This window comes from Mobula hypostoma, chromosome 26 (genome assembly GCF_963921235.1).
Source record: "Mobula hypostoma chromosome 26, sMobHyp1.1, whole genome shotgun sequence".
NCBI lineage: Eukaryota > Metazoa > Chordata > Chondrichthyes > Myliobatiformes > Myliobatidae > Mobula > Mobula hypostoma.
In genome coordinates, this window is record NC_086122.1 from 6,856,443 (window position 1) to 6,878,071 (window position 21,629).

General features: G+C 45.3%; 1 protein-coding gene across 1 annotated transcript in view; it reads left to right on the forward strand.

Annotated features, from left to right (window-relative positions):
- Positions 1-244: 244 nt before the first annotated feature.
- Positions 245-21,629, forward strand: part of LOC134338073 (potassium voltage-gated channel subfamily KQT member 4-like) — a 224,352-nt gene continuing 202,967 nt past the window's right edge. The window contains exon 1 of the mRNA XM_063033606.1: positions 245-390. Within this exon, the coding sequence (XP_062889676.1) occupies positions 245-390 (146 nt within the window). The remainder of the gene's footprint in view (positions 391-21,629) is intronic.

Genomic DNA, 21,629 nt, shown 5'->3' on the forward strand with positions numbered 1-21,629 from the left:
TATCCCAGAGACTGCGAGAAGCCCACAGACATAGGAGCAGAATTAGGCCATTCATTCCATCAAATCTGCTCTGCCATTCGATCACTTCCGGAGAACATCCAATTAAATGGCACTACTAAACGTGTGGGGCGGCCTCCTGCTGGTCAAAAAATTAAGAAATCTGACTAAAAACATCTCTAAAAAAATACCTTTTCTTAAGTAAATTGTGTTAAATTATCACTGTAAACTTTGAAGCGGGTGAGCGATGGCGAGGCGAGTTCGGGGGATGAACCAAGATGATGTGTTGCAGAATCATTGCAGATGGAGTTCCAGTGCCCGTACTGCTGGCCCAGGGGTGAGGCTGGATCACTCTGGGCACCAAAAGGAGATATCGGGGCCTGGGCAGAGGAGGTTCGGTGCCCGGGCAACAGGCCCGGGTGCAAAGCTGGATTGTTCTGAGCATCAAGCTGATTTGCAGAGCTTGAGAGCAACTTTGGGCTAGGTGATGAAATCTGGTCCTGGAGTGAGTCAGTAGGTAGCGTGGTCTAGGCCCGGAGCCTTTCACAGCAGCGGTGCTCAGGTGCTAGTGCGAGGTACAATACATTGTTTAGACAATTTAAACGCCGGCCCAGATCGGAGGCGAGAGCCGATTTTACTCGCTCTCTGCGATTTTCATTCCTCTCTCCAGGGTGCCAGAACCTTTCACTGTTCTGTTGTTTGGTAAATTTAAACGTTGGCCCAGATGGACTGAAAAGGCAGGCTGTCAGTCGGACAGAGCCGTTTTCACTCTTTCTCCACGATGGTCATCCCCACAGCACTGAGGCTAAAAGGGCTGCCCCAGTTACAGTGCTCCGTGCTGCTAATATGATGAACTGATAAGCCAGGCTTTGGGCCTACTCTGGGGTTCAGGTCTGAGGATTCAATTTTGGCTTAGAATGCTGTTTTTCACTTCAATTGTTTGCAGGGGTTTTTTTTTTCTCCAGCGCATCGAGCGTTAGTCTTTTATTTTTATTTTTATTCTTTTCTTTCTTTAATTGGGTTCTTTCGGATTTCTTGCTTTGTGGCTACCTAAGAGCAAGCAAATCTCAAGGTAGCATAATTTATGTATTCCCTGATAATAAGTGTACTTGAATCTTCAGTCATGACTGATTTATTCTCCCTCTCAACCCATTCCCCTGCCTTCCGCCTGCATCATTTGACACATAGAACTTAGAAACATAGAAACCCTACAGCACAATACAGGCCCTTCAGCCCATAACGCTGTGCTGAACATGCACTTAATTTAGAAATTAGTTAGGGTTACCCATAGCCCTCTATTTTTCGAAGCTCCATGTGCCTATCCAGGAGTCTCTTAAAAGACCCTATTGTATCTGCCCCACCACCGTTGCCGGCAGCCCATTCCATGCACTCACCACTCTCTGCATAGAAAACTTACCCCTAACATCTCCTCTGTTCCTACTTCCAAGCATCTTAAAACTGTGCCCTCTCCTGTTAGTCATTTCAGCCCTGGGAAAAAGCATCTGACACCCTTAATAGTCAAGAACCTATCAACCTGCACTTTAAATATACGCATGTAGACAGGGCTTGCAGAATGCGCAGAATGTGCAAGCTGAAATCAAATGGAAGTTCTTACAGAGGCGTGTTAAGTGAAGAATGAGATTGCATTGAGTATAGGAGCAGAGGGACCTGGATTCACGTGCAGAGATCCATGGAAGTGAAGGACTTTCAGAGAGTTGTTAGCAAAGCATGTGCTGCCATAGGGTTCATCAATGAAGAACTGAGGGAAGTTCTGTTGTATCTGAATAAAACACTGATCAGTCACAACGGGAATATTGTGTCCAAATCTAAACACTGAACTCTAAGGAGGCTGAGAAGGTACAGGAGGGATTCACGAAAGAGAGATTTCAACCCCAACATTTGACTGGAGGAGCTGAGGCTGTCCTTTGTGGAGCAAAGAAAGTTGAGAAATGGTTGGTGGAGTTGACAAGACCGTGGGACTGGTATAGACAGAGGGACGTTATTGCCATGTTCAAGGACCATGTGCACAAGTTAACATTTTCAGCAAATTAGCATGTAGAAACATAGAAACGTAGAAAACCTACAGCACAATACAGGCCCTTCGGCCCACAATGCTGTGCCGAACATGTCCTTCCCCCAGAAATTACCTAGGGTTACCCATAGCCCTCTATTTTTCTAAGCTCCGTGTACCTATCCAGGAGTCTCTGAAAAGACCCTATCGTATCCGCCTCCATCACCGTCACTGGCAGCCCATTCCATGTACTCACCACTCTCTGCGTAAAAAACTTACCCCGATATCTCCTCTGTACCTACTTCCAAGCACTTTAAAACTGTGCCTTCTCATGCTAGCCATTTCAGCCCTGGAAAAAAGCCTCTGACTATCCACACGATCAATGTTTCTCATCATTTTGTACACCTCTATCAGGTCACCTCTCATTCTCCGTCGCTCCAAGGAGAAAAGGCTGAGTTCACTCAACCTATTCTCATAAGGAATGTTCCCCAATCCAGGCAACATCCTTGTAAATCTCCTCTGCAACTTTTCTATGGTTTCCACGTACTTCCTGTGGTGAGGTGACCAGAACTAAGCACAGTACTCCAAGTGGGGTCTGACCAGGGTTCTACATAGCTGCAACATTACCTCTCGGCTCTTAAACTCAGTCCCACGATTGATGAAGGTCAATGCGCTGTATGCCTTCTAAATCACAGAGTCAACCTGCGTAGCAGCTTTGAGAGTCCTACGGACTCGGATCCCAAGATCCCTCTGATCTTCCACACTGCCAAGAGTGTTACGACTAATACTACCTTCTTGCCATCATATTTGACCTACCAAAAAGAACTACCTCACACTTATCTGGGTTGAACTCCATCTGCCACTTCTCAGCCCAGTTTTGCATCCTATCAATATCCCGCTGTAACCTCTGTCAGCCCTTCACACTATCCACAACACCCCCAACCTTTGTGTCATCAGCAAATTTGCTAACCCATCCCTCCACTTCCTCATCCAGGTCATTTATAAAAATCATGAAGGGTAGGGGTCCCAGAACATGTCCCTGAGGCACACCTCTGGTCACCGACCTCCATGCAGAATATGACCCATCTACAACCACTCTTTGCCTTCTGTGGGCAAGCCAGTTCTGGATCCACAAAGCAATGTCCCCTTGGATCCCATGCCTCCTTACTTTCTCAATGCATGGGGTACCTTATCTAATGCCTTGCTGAAATCCATATACACTATATCTACTGTTCTACCTTCATCAATGTGTTTAGTCACATCCTCAAAAAATTCAATCAGGCCCGTAAGGCATGACCTGCCTTTGACAAAGCCATGCTGACTATTCCTAATCATATTAGGCCTCTCCAAATGTTCATAAATCCTGCCTCTTAGGATCTTTTCCATCAACTTACCAACCACTGAACTAAGACTTACTGGTCTATAATTTCCTGGGCTATCTCTACTCCCTTTATTGAATAAGGGAACAAAATCTGCAGCTCTCTAATCCTGCAGAACTTCTCCCATTCCCATTCATGATGCAAAGATCATCGCCAGAGGCTCAGAAACCTTCTATGCTTCCCACAGTCACCTTGGGTACATCTCGTCCGGTCCCGGTGACTTATCCAACTTGATGCTTTCCAAAAGCTCCAGCACATCCTCTACCTCAATATCCACAGGCTCAAGTTTTTCAGTCCACTGTAAGTCATCCATACAATCGCTAAGATACTTTTCTGTAGTGAATACGGAAGCAAAGTATTCATTAAGTACCTCTGCTATCTCCTCCGGTTCCATTCATACTTTTCCACTGTCACACTTGATTGGCCCTATTCTCTCACGTCTTATCCTCTTGATCTTCACATACTTGCAAATGCCTTGGGGTTTTCCTTAATCTTGCTCACTAAGGCCTTCTCATGGCCCCTTCTGGCTCTCCTAATTTCTTTCTTAAGCTCCTTCCTGCTAGGCTTATAATCTTCTAGATCTCTATCATTACCTAGTTTTTTGAACCTTTCGTAAGCTTTTCTTTTCTTCTTGACTAGATTTACAACAGCCTCTGTGCACCATGGTTCCTTGGAATGTACCTATGCAGAACCCCATGCAAATATCCCCTGAACATTTGCCACATTTCTTCCATACATTTCCCTGCGAACATCTATTTCTAATTTATGCTTCCAAGTTCCTGCCTGATAGCCTCATATTTCCCCTTACTCCAATTAAACGCTTTCCTAACTTGCCTGTCCCTATCCCTCTCCAATGCTATAGTAACGGAGATATAATTGTGATCACTATGTCCAAAATGCTCTCCCACTGAAAGATCTGACACCTGATCAGGTTCATTTCCCGATACCAAATCAAGTACAGCCTCTCCTCTTGTAGGCTCATCTACATATTAGAAACATAGAAACATAGAAAATAGGTGCAGGAGTAGGCCATTCGGCCCTTCGAGCCTGCACCGCCATTTATTATGATCATGGCTGATCATCCAACTCAGAACCCAGCCTTCCCTCCATACCCCGTGACCCCTGTAGCCACAAGGGCCATATCTAACTTCCTTTTAAACATAGCTAATGAACTGGCCTCAACAGTTTGCTGTGGCAGAGAATTCCACAGATTCACCACTCTCTGTGTGAAGAAGTTTTTCCTAACCTCGGTCCTAAAAGGCTTCCCCTCTATCCTCAAACTGTGACCCCTCGTTCTAGACCTCCCCAACATCGGGAACAATCTTCCCGCATCTAGCCTGTCCAATCCCTTTAGGATCTTATACGTTTCAATAACGAGTTTTGAAAAATTATCACTAATGCATCCACTATTTCTTGGGCCACTTCCTTAAGCACTCTGGGATGCAGACCATCTGGCCCTGGGGATTTATCTGCCTTCAATCCCTTCAATTTACCTAACACCACTTCCCTACTAACATGTATTTCGCTCAGTTCCTCCATCTCACTGGACCCTCTGTCCCTTACTATTTCTGGAAGATTATTTATGTCCTCCTTAGTGAAGACAGAACCAAAGTAATTATTCAATTGGTCTGCCATGTCCTTGCTCCCCATAATCAATTCACCTGTTTCTGTTTGCAGGGGACCTACATTTGTCTTTATCAGTCTTTTCCTTTTTACATATCTATAAAAGCTTTTACAGTCCGTATTGTGTCAGGAAATCTTCCGGAACACACCTAACAAACTCCACTCCATCCAAACCCCTCGCTCTAGGGAGATGCCAATCGATATGTACAGACATAATGGCCTCAACTCGCCAATAGAAACAGAGGCATCAGTGGCTTTCCACATGAATTGGACATACACTTGAGGGAAGCCAAGGCGTGGGAGCACTGTGGTTAAATTCTTGGATGAGCATCCACTTATATTGCAGCAGTTGTGCAGTACACACACTAATTTGAAGTTTAACAAACTCAATATATCTGACCTCTTGCAGCACTGTAAGGACAGTGCAAGAGAAGTCACTGTGTGAGGCCAGTCAGATAATCCTTCTCCAATCTGAAAACCAAACACCATTCACCTTCTGTCTGAGGCATTCCTGACTTGAGTTTCAAGCACTATGTTGGGATTTTCCCGAGGATGCTGAAGGCATCAGCATGGGCTGGAGGAGGTCATCCTGCAGAAAGGGCTTTCAGATGGTGAGACCAAACCAATGTGAATTAAAGTTCCAGGTGGCTTTAGAGCCTCTGCAGATGGCTGTGCTCCTCTGTGAGTTCCCCCATATGCAGGGTGAGACCTCCAATGTAAGTTAACCGTCCCAACCAGCCTGCAGTTTTACTCACGTATCACTCTTCATAGAAACTGGGTGGCACAACGCACAGAAACCTGGCGCGGTGGGGTCCGATTTCCAGGTAATTCGTTCAAATTGGCCCTGAAGTTGTAGCAGAAAATTAAATCCATCAACACCGTCACAGAAGCTGCTGAACAGGCAGTTGTAAAAAAATGCAGCTGTTATCAAAAGTCCCCAACTCTCCTTCATCTCTCACTTACTGAACAGTCTTCTAAGGACATTCCTTCCCCACCCTAGCACTCGGAATGAAAATATCATTCATCTTTCACTCCAACCTCACATTCGTACGGAATTCAGCCCAGGTAAGGGATTGAATGTCCTCCTTAGAATCAGTTGGTATCACTTCAGATTTCAGATTTAGATTTATTTATCATGTGTACCTCAAACCATAGTGAAATGCGACATCTCTGTTAACCCATCAGCCCACCCAGGGATGTGCTGGGGGTGACCACAGTGTCACCACGCGCTCTGGCATCAACATAGAATGTCACCGTGCTCGGGAAAACCACACAGAACACTACAAGTAACAAAACAACAACAGCAAAACAAGCCCCAATCATTCCTCCCAGTGCACGTTCCTCTAACCCCAGGGCAGACTCTCTTTGGCTTTCATCCTTCAGCAGACTCATGGATTTGCAGACACCGAGGCTTTGACTTTTCCAGTGGACTTGCAGAGATTCTCAGATTCGGGGTTGGGGCCATCTGGTCTCAACTGCTGGACTTTTGATCAACCTTCGGGCTTTGATCTCCGGTATCAACTCAGGACTCACCAGTGACAGTCCCACATCTCTGTCCCCAAACGCTAACCGAACTCCAAACTCCCCTCTCTGTTTCCAAAGCCATTCCTACGAACCTAAAAAAATTCAATAAGTAACTTTCCCAGTCAGCTTCTAAAGAAGTTGTTCCTGTCAGTGTAACTGTTCAATGATACGTTACCCAGCAATGAAAGCTTCCCTTTGTTGGATGATCAGGATCTCCTTTTAACATCAGTACAGGAATATTCTGTTCAATACTGGTAACTATAAAATGATTGAACCAAAAGTGTCTTCACTGAAATGTACCAGAGAGGAACCCAAAGTTGAAGGACTTGAGGCATAAAGTCACTTTAAGTAAATGTGAATCACTCTTGCCAGTTCTTGCTGTGACTTTACGCAATTAATATTAACCTGCTTACCCATCCAGTTTTGCTAATTTTATTCTTTGGAGCTAGCTGGGGTCATCGTGCGGTCATTTGGTTCTTCCCATCACACTGGCCATAGCTGCACGGCTAAGGGTTTCTGATGAGATGAGGGACGTAGTAAGGGACGCCTCCCTCCAGTGTTAAATAATGGTGGGAATCTACATTCCTAGCGTCCTATCTGGATATCTGAGAATTGTGTCTTGGTCCACGGCAAGGTACAGAAGTTGAAAAGATGACCGCGCAGTGGATGGTGGGCTCCTTCGTGAAGCACCAAGCCTCTCTTGCACTTCTCTTCGGTACAGCTGCACCAACGCCGTTGTACAGAGGTGTTGGGAATGGAGTTGAGGCTGAGAACCAGCTATGACCACATTCGATGCTGCTGCCCACTGTCCTTTCATTGAATGAGAACTGGTGGGGAAGCAGTGGATTTAACTAACCAGGGGAGGATGGAAATGGGGGCATGAGGAGCGAACAAGGGAATGGTTGGTGAACAGATGAGTAATTTAAATTACAAATTGAATAATAGTACCAGGCCTTGGATGGCTTGGAACATACAGCACAGAGACAGTAGAGTTAGCCCTGTCCACAGCACCATTCTGTTCCACACATCCTTCCTCCCGCCTTCCCATCTCAATCTGTCAGCCTGAGCCTTTATTTCTTCTCTCACTAATGCTTGTCCAGCACCCCATTGTATGCAGCTATGCTCTTCCCCTCAGTCACTCCCTGTGCTGACTTCCAGGCTCACACTGCCTGGGCAAAGAAATTCCTATTGGGTTCTCGGTAGACACATGAGATTCTGCAGATGCCGGAAATCTTGAGCAACATGCACAAAATACGAAAGGGACTTCGCAGGTCAGGCAGCATCTACAGAGGGGAATAAACAGTCGAAAATTCAGGCTGTGTCCTAGTGAAGGTTCCCAGCCCGAAATGCTGACTGTTTATTTCCTGCCTGGCCTGCTGAGTCCCTCCAGCATTTGGTTTGCTTCTCAATTACTCTCTTGTACTGACAGCCTCTGGTTATGCACATCCCCCTGGGTGGAATCTTTCATTCAAGCATTCATAATTTAAAAGGCCTTCTTTATGTCACCCCTCAGCTTTCTTTTCTCAAAACAGAAGGCAATCAGCCGTCCGTCCTTTACTGTAACACTTCCGCATTGTCGATATAAATCGAACTCTGACCCTCACCAGTGCCTCAGTATCTTTAGATAAAATGGTGACCAAAGGCATGCACAGTCTTAAGCACAGCCCTAACAAGGTTTGGTACAGATTTAGCATATTCTCCTTCCTTTCCATTCTGTCCCTCTAGAAATAAAGTTTAATGCTTTGTTTTTATGGCTTTGCAAACGTGTGCCTTAGTTTCTGGTGATCAGTGTTTTTCCACTCCAAAATCCCTTGGTTCCATCTACTCAGCCCAGACTCACATCTTCCAAATGCTAAATAGCCTCTGCCCTCACTCTACCAATGGCCAAACATCATTATGGATCAGGACTGGAAACCTTGCTCTTTGCTTTATACATTAATGACTTAGATATTAATGTAGGAGATATGACTAATAAGAGTCAAAGCCAAAGTAAATTTATTGTCAAAGTACATGCATGTTACCATATACTACCCTGAGATTAATTTTCTTGCAGGTGTTTACAGGAAAATAAAGAAATACAATAGAATCTATGAAAACTATACATAAACAAATACTGACAAATAACCTGTGTGCAAAAGAAGACAAATTGTGCAAATAAAGAATAAATAATACCGAGACCATGAGTTGTAGACTCGTGGGTTGTGGAGTCTTTGAAAGTGAATGTATAGGTTGTGGGATCGGTCCAGAGTTGTGGTGAGCAAAGTTATCCACAGTGGTTCAGGAGCCTAAAGGGTATACAGCCATAACTGTACCTGAACCTGGTTTTGTGGGACCTGTGGCTCCTGTACCTCCTTCCCAATGGTAGTAGCAAGAAGTGCAGATAAATCAAAAGTTGCTAATGGTGTGAAGGCTAGTCTCAGGGTGCAGAAAGATTTTGATCAGTTGGGCAAAACAAATTCTGTCGTGACAAGTGTGCATTTCTTCACCAAAGGCATTACAAGAGATGGAGAAATGAAAGGTTTATGGAGTTTGATCACAGATCAGTCTTAATTTCATGGAGTGACAGAACAGACTCAAAGAGAACTCATCCTGTTCCAAAGTTCAGGGAGTGGCATAAGTGGACTAATGGTTCTATTAACCCATAGCCCAAAGCCCTCATAGTCATTTGCCCAATGTTGCTAGGGCTCTTTGCTGCACCGGATTTCTAATTTGTGTCCTGAAGCCAGCAAGTATTACACCATCTTCTTTTCGAGCTCTTCTTTCTTAGGAGCACAAAGTAGTCATCTCCTTTGCTCCACCTCTTTTATCCCACAGAGGCTTTGAGGGTTTGCACTCATCATCAGTTACTGGTTTAGCTGATTATTCTGTTCTTCTCCATGTGCTCTTAAAACATTGCTTCCTTGGGGTTTCTAAATCATGCCTTTCTGCTGTTAGCAGCAACCAAAGACAATATGAGTAACTATACAACATCTTGCAATTTGACTAACCCAACAATGTATTGTGCACAGAGGGCTTGTAATTTTTACTTTTCTTTAATCGTTGAGTGATTTATTTTATGGGAATATTGACTTAAAGTACTTAGGTTATTTAAGGAGCTTTTAAAATGATTTAGGATCTGTGAGTAGTAATTTACTGCTTTTCCCCTCCACAGTCTAGTGCAGTGCTTGAAGTTGTGTAGCCTCTAGGATGTTGAGTACAAGTCAACTCTTCTGCTTGAGTCAGGTGTTTGGGGTTCAGAACTAATCCACCAATTTCGGCGGAAACCTCTAGTCTGACTCTCCCCTGCTGCCTTCTGAAGGTGCTGGTGTTTAGATAAGCTTTTCGACTGCTACGTTCTCTCAGCTGGTTGTTAGAGACACTGCAGAGGGGCAGAGGAGTTTCCTGGCCAATACCTGTTCCTCACTAAATCAGACTATCGGATCAGCATCGCATTGCTATATGTAAGAGATTGCTGTGCAGAGACCAGCAGCACCTTGCGAGAATGTTTCCTGAAAAGTCCCTCAGTGGCTGTAAAGCAATTTGCTGAAACGAAATGAGAGGTGCCACAGAAACATGGGACTTCATTCGATTTTGTGAAGCTATTTCCCCACCCCGTACGAACAGATCAACTAGAAAACACAGGTATCGGTACTAGTGAAGCCAAATGTTCAAGCTGAGGTCCTGTGCTGCCAGTATATTGGACTTAATGAACATTTGGGAAATCCAGGACTCATGCAACACACACACACAATGCTGGGGGAACTCAGCAGGCCAGGCAGCATCTATGGAGAAGGGTACAGTCAATGTTTGGGGCCTAGACCCTTGCTTGATGGTTGCTTGGAAATCCGGCATCACAGATTTTCTCTTGTTTGTAACCTTACGACTCATCTCTGTTCCTCTTCTGATAGTGTGGATGTGGGGTTCTTTTCCTTTGTGTGATAGTTCCAGGTTAACCGATAAGTACAGAGGGACAGTGAACAACTTGTCTTGCGTTGTGCTTGTGTGAATCATTTGACTACACAGTGCCACGGGGCAGTACAAGCTAAAACAATAACGGAATGCAGAATAAAGTGCAACAGTTACAGAGAAAGTGCAGTGCAGGCAGAGAATAAGGTGCAAGGCTATTACAAAGTAGATTATAAAGACAAAATTCCACCTTTTCGTATTAAGGGATGGTTCTAATGTTATAATACCAAGTAGAAGCTGCCCATGAAACTTGTGCTATGTTCCTTCAAGCATTGGTATCTTCTATCTGATGAGAGGAAGGAGAAGAGAGAATGTCCACGTCCTTTACTGAGACAGCAAGAAGTGTAGACAGAGTCCGTGGAGGGGAGGCTGTTTTCCATGATGTATTGAGCTGTATCCACAACTCTCTACAGTTTCCTGCAGTCACATGCAGAACAGTTGCCTCCCAATCCGTGACGCATCCGGATAGGATGTTGTCTAAGCTGCATCGATAAAAAATTGGCAAATATCAAAGGAAGTGTGTCAGGTTCCTTTAACCTGATGAGGAAGTGTGCTGATGTGCTTTGCTGACATGGAGACTACATGGTAGGAGCAATACAAGGTATTGATGATATTCACTCCGAGAAATTTGAAGCTCTCAGTCTTCTGGACCTCAGCACACTTGATGTGAGCAGGAGCATTGCACCCCCTTCCTGAAGTCAATGATCAACTCTTGTGCTTTGCCGATAATGAGAAAAAGGTGATTGTCTCGACACCATGCCACTAAACTATCTCCTTCTTGTACTCCAGCTCATTTTTATTTGAGATACGGCCCACTACTGTGGTATCATCTGCAAACTTGTAAAAGGAGTTTAAGTTGAATCTGGCCACACATTCATCAGTGCATATGGAGTAGAGTGGTGGGCTGAGGACACAGCTTTGTGGGGCACCTGTGTTGAGGATAACTGTGGCAGAGGTATTGCTGCCTATCCTCAATGATTGTGGTCAGTTGGTCAGGATATCAAGGAATCAGCTGCAAAGGGAGTTGTTGAGTCCCACGTCTAGGAGTTTGGGGATAAGCTCGCTTGGAATTGTAGTATTAAAAGCACAGCTACAGTAAATAGTCAATAATCTAATGTGTAGGAGGAGACTTTGTGGTCCAGATGCTCCAGAGAAAAGCAGATGGTGTTTGCAAAAGACCCGTTTCAGCAGCAGATGAACTGCAGTAGGTCAAGGTTATCTGGGAGGCTGGAGCTAATATGTGCAACGACCAACCTCTCGAAGCACTTCGTGATGGCAGATGTCTGAACCACTGGGCAGTAGTCAATAAGGTAGGCCTTTGGGTATCAGGATGATAGTGCTCCTCTTGGGGCAGGTGGGAATCCTAGATTGAAGCAGGGAAAGGTTAAACATGTTTGCAACTAACTGATCTGTGCAAGATCTAAGGACACAGCCAGGGATATTATCCAGGTCCGAAGTTTTCCGTGAGTTCACTCTCCGTAAGACTACTTTGTGTCGGTAATGGTGACTGTGGATTCAAGTGGTTTGATGAGGCAGGTGTTGACATTCCAATCCCCTTCAGTTCAAAGCGTGAACAGAATGAGTTCAGCGAGTTTTTGTGCAGTGATGTAGATCAACTTTGTTTTGTAGCCTGGTACAACAAACAAGACCTGTTAAAATTGACGCAACACACATACAAGTTGCTGGTGAACGCAGCAGGCCAGGCAGCATCTCTAGGAAGAGGTGCAGTGGACGTTTCAGGCCGAGACCCCTGACGAAGGGTCTCGGCCTGAAACGCTGACTGCACCTCTTCCTAGAGATGCTGCCTGGCCTGCTGCGTTCACCAGCAACTTTGATGTGTGTTGCTTGAATTTCCAGCATCTGCAGAATTCCTGTTGTTTGCGCTGTTATAATTGACGGCTGTTTTGGGACTCAATTTTGGACTGGTATTGTCTCTTGGCATCTTAACTTTATGGAGGTTGTATTTCTTGTTAAGTAGATGTGGATGGAAGTCCATTCCGTCAGTGTTCATCCTCTGATGGCTAATTCTTACTGTAGAGAGCTCCAGGAGATTTCAGACTGCAGGGTCTTCTATAACTATAACTCTGTTTCCCTTTCCAAATGCTCCCTGGCTTGCTCCAGATTTACAGCATCTGCAGGTTTATTATTTCTGTGAAATTAGAGTTCTGTGTTACTATACAGTACTGCACACGTATACTGTATACAGCCAGGGTGCCCAAGACTTGCACAGTTCTGTATTTGTCCACGTGGAGGGGAGAGCGAGTTTGTAAATCTGGCGGGAGCTAAGGATGTTGGGAATGGTGAGGGTGGAGCACCGTGGGAGGGATGTGGGACAGGTGGCACAGAAGGGGTGCCGGGGGCAGGGATGGGGGGGTTGGGGCTGGTGCAGGTGCAGACACACCCAGCCCTGAGACACCAGGCAAGGTCATTTGATTCCAAACAATTGGTTTATTGATCATTATAGAATGTTTCTCTGGTGCTTCCCACTCCCTCCCCTCTCCCTTCCCCTTTTCCCAACCATGATTCCCATCTCCTGGCCCCCTTCCCACTCGCAGTCCACAATGGAGACCCACATCGGAATCAGGTTTTTCATCACTCGCATATGTCATGAAAGTTGTTTTTTGTAGCAACTGTACAGTGCAATACATAAAACTACTACAGTACTGTACAGAACACCTACGCTCTGTCCGCCAGAGAAAGCAGGATCTCCCAGTGGCCACACTTTTTAATTCCACTTCCCATTCCCATTCTGACATGTCTATCCACGGCCTCCTCGACTGTAAAGATGAAGCCACACTCAGGTTGGAGGAACAACACCTTATATTCCATCTGGGTAGCCTCCAACCTGATGGCATGAACATTGACTTCTCTAGCTTTCGCTAATGCCCCACCTCCCCCTCGTACCCCATTCGTTGTTTATTTTTATACACACATTCTTTCTCTCACTCTCCTTTTTCTCCCTCTGTCCCTCTGACTATACCCCTTGCCCATCCTCTGGGTTCCCCCCACCTTTCCCTCTCCCTGGGCCTCCTGTCCCATGATCCTCTCATATCCCTTTTGCCAATCACCTGTCCAGCTCTTGGCTCCATCTCTCCCCCTCCTGTCTTCTCCTATCATTTTGGATCTCCCCTCCCCCTCCCACTTTCAAATCTCTTACTATCTCTTCCTTCAGTTAGTCCTGATGAAGGGTCTCGGCCTGAAACATCGACAGTACCTCTTCCTAGAGATGCTGCCTGGCCTGCTGCGTTCACCAGCAACTTTGATGTGTGTTGCAGTACTGTACAAAAGTCTTCAGCACCCGAACTATATATATAGGGTATGTTGCAAAGACTTTGGCACAGTACTGTAATTCTGTAGGTTTTATGGTCTGTTGTTTTATCTTCCACAAGTGACCATGACCGTGGGGATCACACCTCTGTGGGTGATCAGTTCCACCGGGACCTTTTTAATATTTATTTAGAGATACAGCACGGTAACAGGCTCTTCTGGCCCAATTACACCCATGTGACCAACTAACCGACAAACCGGTACGTCTTTGGACTGTGGGAGGAAACCGGAGCACCCGGAGGAAACCACGTAGTCACGGGAAGAACGTACAAGCTCCGTAAAGGCAGCAGTAGTCAGTGGCCAGCCCTGGCCCTCCATTACTGTCACATGGGGTGACCAGTTCCATTAGCGACAAGTTCCAGGTAACTATGATGGGCATTCCTTGTCCCCACCTCTGGTGGATTGTGTTGGCCGGTGTTCACCATTTGCAGAAATCTCCCAGCAACTCGCCCTGGCTCTCTGAAACGCATATCTCCACCACCCAGAAAGGCAAGCATGTCCCTCCTGTAATGTGGTGTTTGAAGTCTTCCCGAGTAACCTCTCTGCTCTTTTGTTCAGTGCACAAAGGCTGCCATCCCATGTCTCTTTTTAAGCACCTTAATAACCTTCTCATTACAACCCAGAGAAAAGACTGTTTAGCCCATCGGGTCAATCCAGCTCCCAGGCAGCCAATTCCGTCCGCATCATTGCTGCTTCCTATTTTGTTTGTATCTCCTCACCCCTCCCCTGAAAACTCACACATGCTCTCTCTGCCCTTTGTTTCTCCTGTCAACACAAGCAGTAATTCACAGTTTATCAGTGAACCTACCGAACTGTAAGAGAGGGAGATGAGCACATTGCTGTAGTTATGTTACAGTCACTGGGAATTAGAGGAACAAATATGGTCAAATCACAGGAAAGTGCAAGATCAAAAGGGCTATGATAGTGGGGGGTTTAAATTTCCTATTGTTGACTGGGTTTGCCTGAGTGCAAGAGGTCTGAGAAGGGGGAGAGCAACACACACAAAATGCTGGAGGCACTCAGCAGGCCAGGCAGCATCTATGGACAAAAGTATAGTCAACTCAGTCCTGTCGAAGGGTTTTGGCCTGAAACGTCAACTGTACTTTTTTTCCCACAGATGCTGCCTGGCCTGCTGAGTTCTTCCAGCACCTTGTGCGTGTTGCTCAGGTTTCCAGTGTCTGAGGACTTTCTTTTGTTTGTGCTTAGCAGAGGCAGAATTTCTTAAGTGCATCCAAGATAGTTTTCTGAGACAGCATGTCTAAGGGTATAGCAGGATCAACAGTAGATCCGTTGGCAAGTTGAGATGACACCTTTTGAGAAATCAAGTACTAGTAGGGCATGCACAGTAAACAGTAGGGCACTTAGGAATGTTCAAGAACAGAGAAACTTTGGGGTTCAAGTCCATGGTTCACTTAAAGAAGGAACACAGGTCGACAGAGTGGTGAAGAAGACATATGACATGTTTGCCTTCATGGGGCATGGCTTAGAATATAGAATTGACATGTTATGCTACAACTAGGTATACTCCGCTTTGTGTGCATTCCTGGCTGTGCTGGGAAGAGTGAAGAGGAGACTCACTGAAGATCTGCCTAGCTCGGAGGACTTTATTTATATGCCGAGATTGGGTAGGTTGGGCTTGTTTTCCTGAGAGAAAAGGAGACTGAGCAGTGACCCTGATAATTACAGAGTTTGATAAAGTCAGAATCTTTTCCTGTGGTATGGGTACCCAGAACAAGAGAGAACAAGAGAGCACAGGTTGAAGGCAAAAGGAGATGTGAGGGTAAGCTTGTTAACACAGAGAGTGATTGCCAGAGGAGATGGTGGGATTAGATATAATTACTACAATGAAGAAGCATTTAGATAGATAGAGTCATAGAGATGGCAGCACAGAAACAGGCTCTTTGGCCCATCTAGTTCATACTGAATATTTTTTTTTTACCTAGTTCCATTAACCCATGCCTGGACCATAGACCTCCTATCCATGTACTTATCCAAACTTCTCTTAAACATTGAAATTGAATCCGCATCCACCACTCCTTCTGGCTCATTCCAGGCCCCGCCTCAGATTCCTCTTAAATATTTCACCTTTCACCCTTAACCTATAAACTCTAGTTCTAGTCTCGCCCAAACTCAGTGAAAAAAAGCTTGCTTGTGTTTACCCGAACTAAAGCCCTCACAATTTTGTATACCTCTGTCAAATCTCCACTCATTCTCCTACTCTGCTCACTCAAATCTACACTCATTCTCTTAATCTCCAACAAATAAAGTCCTAACCAATGACTTGGATCCTCAAGTCCCAGCAACGTCCTTATAATTTTTTTCTATACTCTTCCAACCTTTTTGATATCTTTTCCATTGGTAGGTGACCAGAACTGTACATTCCAAATTTGGCCTCATCATCATCTTACGCAACTTCAATATAACGTCTCAACTTCCATACACACTACTCTGATTTATGAAAGCCAAAGGCAAAAGCTCTCTTTACAACCCTATCTACATATGATGCCACTTTCAAGAAATTATAGATCTGTATTCCCAGATCCCTTTGTTCTACCACACTCCCCATTCACTACTTCTCACTATGCGTCCTACCCTTGCTCATCCTCCCAAAGTGCAACTCCTCACACAAATTGCTTCAGCTATTTTTCATCTCGTTTTTCCAGCTGATGCAGATCCTGCAGCAAGCTTTGGTAGCCTTCCTCGCTGTCCACTATGCCCTCAATCTTCGTGTCATTCGCTTATTTGCTGATCCAGCTTACCAAATTATCATCCAGATCAATGATGTAGATGACAAACAACAATGACCCAGCACCAATCGCTGCAGCACATCACAAATCACAAATCTCCAATGAGAGAGGCAGCTACCTATTACCATGTTCTGGTTTCTGCAAAGCCAATGTTGAATCCAATTTACTGACTCATCCTGAATGCCACGAAACTGAACCTTTTTGACCAGCTTCTCATGTGGTACTCTGTCAAAGGCCTTGCTAAAGTCCAGGTATACAATGTCCACTGTCTTCTTTGTCAATGTTTCACATTATAGTTGGAGATTTCAACCAGGCTGATTGAAGGAAACCCTGCCCAATTTTCACTAGTATCTAACCTGTAGCACCAGAGGTCCCAACACACTAGACCACTGCTACACTAAGATAAGGAATGCCTACCAATCCTTGCCTGGACTGCATTTGGGTAAATTGGATCACATGGCCATCCATCTCCCACATGCATACAGGCTGAGCCTAGAAAGCAAGGCTCCTGAGATTAAGACGGCTAAGAGGTGGTTGCGGGAGACAAGGGAAATGATTACAGGATGGCTTTGGGTCAATCTACTGGGCTGTGTTGAAGCACCCATCTGTGGATCTGGCTGACTACACCAGGGTTGTAATGGACTTTATTAAAAAAAGTTGCATTTGAGTGTGCCTCCACTAAATCATTCAGAGTCTTCCCCAATCAGAAGCCCTGGATTCTGATTGGGGAAGCCAACGTGATCCAAAATTTGCTGAGAGCCAGATCAGGGGCATTTAAATCTGGAGACCAAGAATGGTACAAGAGGTGCAGGTATGATCTATGCGTGGAACAGCTTCTCCCACTCTGCCATCAAATTTCTGAATGGACAATGAACCCATGAGCACTACCTCAGCATTGTTGCCTCTCTTTTAACGCTTATTTTATTTAATTTTCTTTTATATCTATATATAATTCTTATTGTAATTTACAGGTTATTATTATGCATAGCAATGTACTGCTGCCACAGAGCAACACATTTCATGACATATGCCAGTGACATTGAACCTGATTCTGATTCTGATGAATCAGTCTGTAGAGAGTGAGTTGGAGACAGTTCCTTGTGGATTTGAAGTGCCCGTTTAAAAAGCAAGCAGAGCCTGTCTGGTCTTGTCTGCAGAGCGCAAGATTGCTCAGGTTAATAGTAGCTGGGGTTAATTAGCAAGGGACAATAAAAAGAAGTGGGGCTTGAGTGGATTGGCAGTTGCTTGAGTGACTGTTGTATGAGTGGGCCAGTGTCAGAGTGGTCAGGCTTTTGATCAACAGGTTTGGGCAAGAACAGGAGCAGAGTAGTACTTAAGTTTGGGCAATTAGACACATAACAAGTGTAGGCAGGGTGGTAGCTCATGCTTCTTCTGTGAGATTGAGGATCTCACCTCGTCCCTGAACTCTTCCATCCTGATCAAAAAGGTGCAACAGCGCCTTTATTTCCTGCGGAGCATCAAGAAAGCTCACCTCTGTCCCAGGATACTGATGGACTTTTACAGTTGTACCGTTGAGAGCATACTCACCAACTGCATCTCAGTGTGGTATGGCAATTGTCCTGTATCAGACTGCAAAGCACTCCAGCAGGTGGTGAAAACTGCCCAGTGGATTATCGGCACCCAATTGCCCACCATTGAGAACAACTACCATAAACGCTGCCTGAGCAGGGCGAAAGGCATTATCAAGGATGCGTCTCACCCTAACCATGGACTTTTTACTCTCCTCCCATCCGGTAGGCACTATAGGAGCCTCCACTCCCGCACCAACAGGCGCAGGAAGAGCTTCTTCCCTGAGGCTGTGACACTGCTGAACCTCACATCACAGCGCTAAGCAGTATTGCACCCATATTGTACTGTCTCAGTACTTTTATATTTGTGTGCTGTAGCACTTACTTTTTATTCGCAGTTATTTTGTAAATAACACTATTCTTTGCATTTCTGGTTAGATGCTAATTGCATTTCATTGGCTTTGTATCTGTACTCGGCACAATGACACTAAAGTTGAATCTAATCTAATCTAAATGTGGGATTTCAGGGTACATAACAGTCTCCCTGACAAGGTCAAGGAACTGGAGCTGGGGCTGGATGCACTCAGGACCATCCAGAAGTCTGGAAGTATCATGGATGAGTCTTTCAGTGAGGAATCACATCCAGAGTGCAGGCTCCGGATAGTAGCTGAGTGACCAGCAGGGAGAAGGGCATTCAGTAAGAACTCAGTGCAGGGTTCACCTGTGGCCATTCCCCTCCGCAGCAAATATTTCCCTCCGGATACTGCTGAGGGAATGATCCAACAGGGCACCACAGGAGCAGCCAGGCCAAGGGCACCCTGGCCAGCTCTGAGGCTCAACAGGGAAGGGCAAAATCAGGTAGTGATAGTTCGGGGGACAGAGAGGAGATCCAGTGGTCGTGAAAGAGACGCCAGGTTGGTGTGCTGCCTCCCAGCTGCTAGGGTCCAGGATGTCTCAGAGAAGCTGCAGAAGGCTCTCAAGAGGGAGGGTGGGCAGCCAGAGGTCAAGGTGCACAATGGCACCAGTGACATAGTGACAAAATGCCCACAGTGACAATGGGGGAAGAGGTCTCGTGCAATCAGTACAGGGAGTTTGGGTAAAGGCTGAAGAACAGAACCTCCAACGCGCTACTCTCTGGAACACACCCAGTGCCACGTGCTAGTCAGGGCAGGAATAGGATGATGGTAGAGTTAAATGAGTGGCTGGGGGAAGGGATTCAGATTTCTGCATCACTGGGATCTCCTCTGGGGGAGGTGTGATCTGTACAAAAAGGGCGGCTTACACCCGAACTCGAGGACGACCAATATCCCTGTGGGCAGGTTTGCCAGAGCTTTTGGGGAGGGTTTAAACTAAGCTGGCAGGGGGATAGGAATTGGAGTGATAGGGCTGAGAATGGGACAGTTGGGATACAAGTCGATGCTGTGTGTAATGAGACTGTGAGGAGGGGCAGGCAGATGATAAGGCAAAATTACGCTCAGTGGGATGAGGTGAAGTGTAACATAGGGGCTAAATCAAAAAGGGAGGTGAATACAGGACCGAAGGTTTTATATTTGATTGCACGCGGTATTGAGAATAAGACAGATGATCTTGTAGCGCAATTAGAGCGTGGCAGGTATGACACTTACGCATCATTGAGACATGTCTGAAAGGAGATCACAGTTGGTATACACCTTGTATTGAAAGGACAGGCAGGTAGGCAGAGGGATGGGGTGGCACAATTGGTAAAAATTGAAATCAAATCCGTAGAAAGAGGTGACATAGGATCAGAAGATGTAGACTCCTTGGGGTATAGTTAAGAAAATGCAAGGATAAAAAGACCCTGATAGAAGTTGCCAGGATGTGGGATGTAAGTTTCAATGAGAAATAGACAAGGCATGTAGTAAGGACGATGTTATGATCATCACGGGGGTTTTCATTATGCAGGGAGATTGGGAAGTCAGATTGGTGCTGGATCCCAAGAGAAGGAATTTGTAGAATGCCTATGAGATGACTTTTCAGAGCAGCTTGAGGTTGAAGCCACTGGGGGAAAGGCAACACTGGATTGGGTGTTGTGTCATAAAACGCGGATTTGGTTCAGGGGCTTCAGGTAAAGGAATCTGAGGAAGGCTGTGATCATAATATGATAACATTCACCCTGCAATTTGACAAGCAGAAAATAAATCCAGTTGTATCAGGAGTAAAAGGAATTACAGAGCCATGAGACAGGGGCTGGCCAAAGTTGAATTGAAGGGGACACCAGGAGGGATGAAAATATGGGCAATTTGTAAGGGAAAATCTTGTCTGACAGCTCTGTTGGAATTCTTTGAGGAAATAACAGGCAGGATGGTCAAAGGAGAGTCAATGGATGTTGTTTACTTGGATTTTCAGAAGACCTTTGACAAGGTGCCACACATGAAGCTGCTTAACAAGGTAAGATACAGAAAAGATACCAGCATGGATACAAGATTTGCTGATTGGCAGGAGGCAAAGAGTCAGAATAAAGTCTTTTCTGGTTGATCTCTAGTGACAAGTGGTGTTCGCAGGGGTCAGTATGGGGACCGCTTCTTTTCACGTTATATCTCAACGATCTGGATGATGGAATTCATGGCTTTGTGGCCAGATTTGCAGATGATACAAAGATCAATTGACAGCAGGAATTGGGGAGTCTGCAGAAGGACTTGGGCAGATTGGGAGGATGGACAAAGAGGTGGCAAGTGAAAGACTGTGTAAGGAAGTGTAGGATCATGCACTTTAATAGAAGGAATAAATGCATAGACCATTTTCTAAATGGGAAGAAAATATCAAAAATCAGAGGCACAAAAGGACTTGGGAGTCCTTGTGCAGGATTCCCTAAAGGTTAAAAACTTGCAGGTTAAGTCAGTGTTAAGGAAGGCAAATGCAATGTTAGCTGTCATAGATCTACAATACAAAAGAAAGGATGTAATGTTGAGGATTTATAAGGCAATGGTCAGACCACACTTAAGCAGTTTTAGGCCCCTTACCTAAGAAAAGATGTGCTGGTATTGGAGATGGACCAGAGGAGGTTCATGAGAATAATTGGGAATGAAAGGGTTAACATATGAGGAGTGTATGATAGCTTTGCGCCTTTACTCACTGGATTTTAGAAGAATGAGGAGGGATCTCATTGAAACCTACCAAATATTGAAAGGTCTAGACAGATTGGATGTGGAGGGGATGTTTCCTATGGTGAGTGAGTCTAGGATCAGAGGGCACAGCCTCAGAATAGATGGATATCCATTTAGAACAGAGATGAGAAGGAATTTCTTTAGCCAGATGAATATGTGGAATTCATTGTCACAGAACGCTGTGGAGGCCAAGTCATTGAGTATATTTAAAGCGGAGGTTGATTAGTTTTTCGTTAGTCAGGGTGTCAAAGGTTACAGGGAGAAGGCAGGAGATTGTGGTTGAGAGAGTTAATAAATCAGCCGCGATGGAATGGCAGAGCAAACTCGATGGGCCAGGTGGACTAATTCTGCTCCTATGTCTCATGGTCTGATGATGTATCCAAATGGTTTCAGTTGGCATTTGAAGGATATTACTGTTCGCC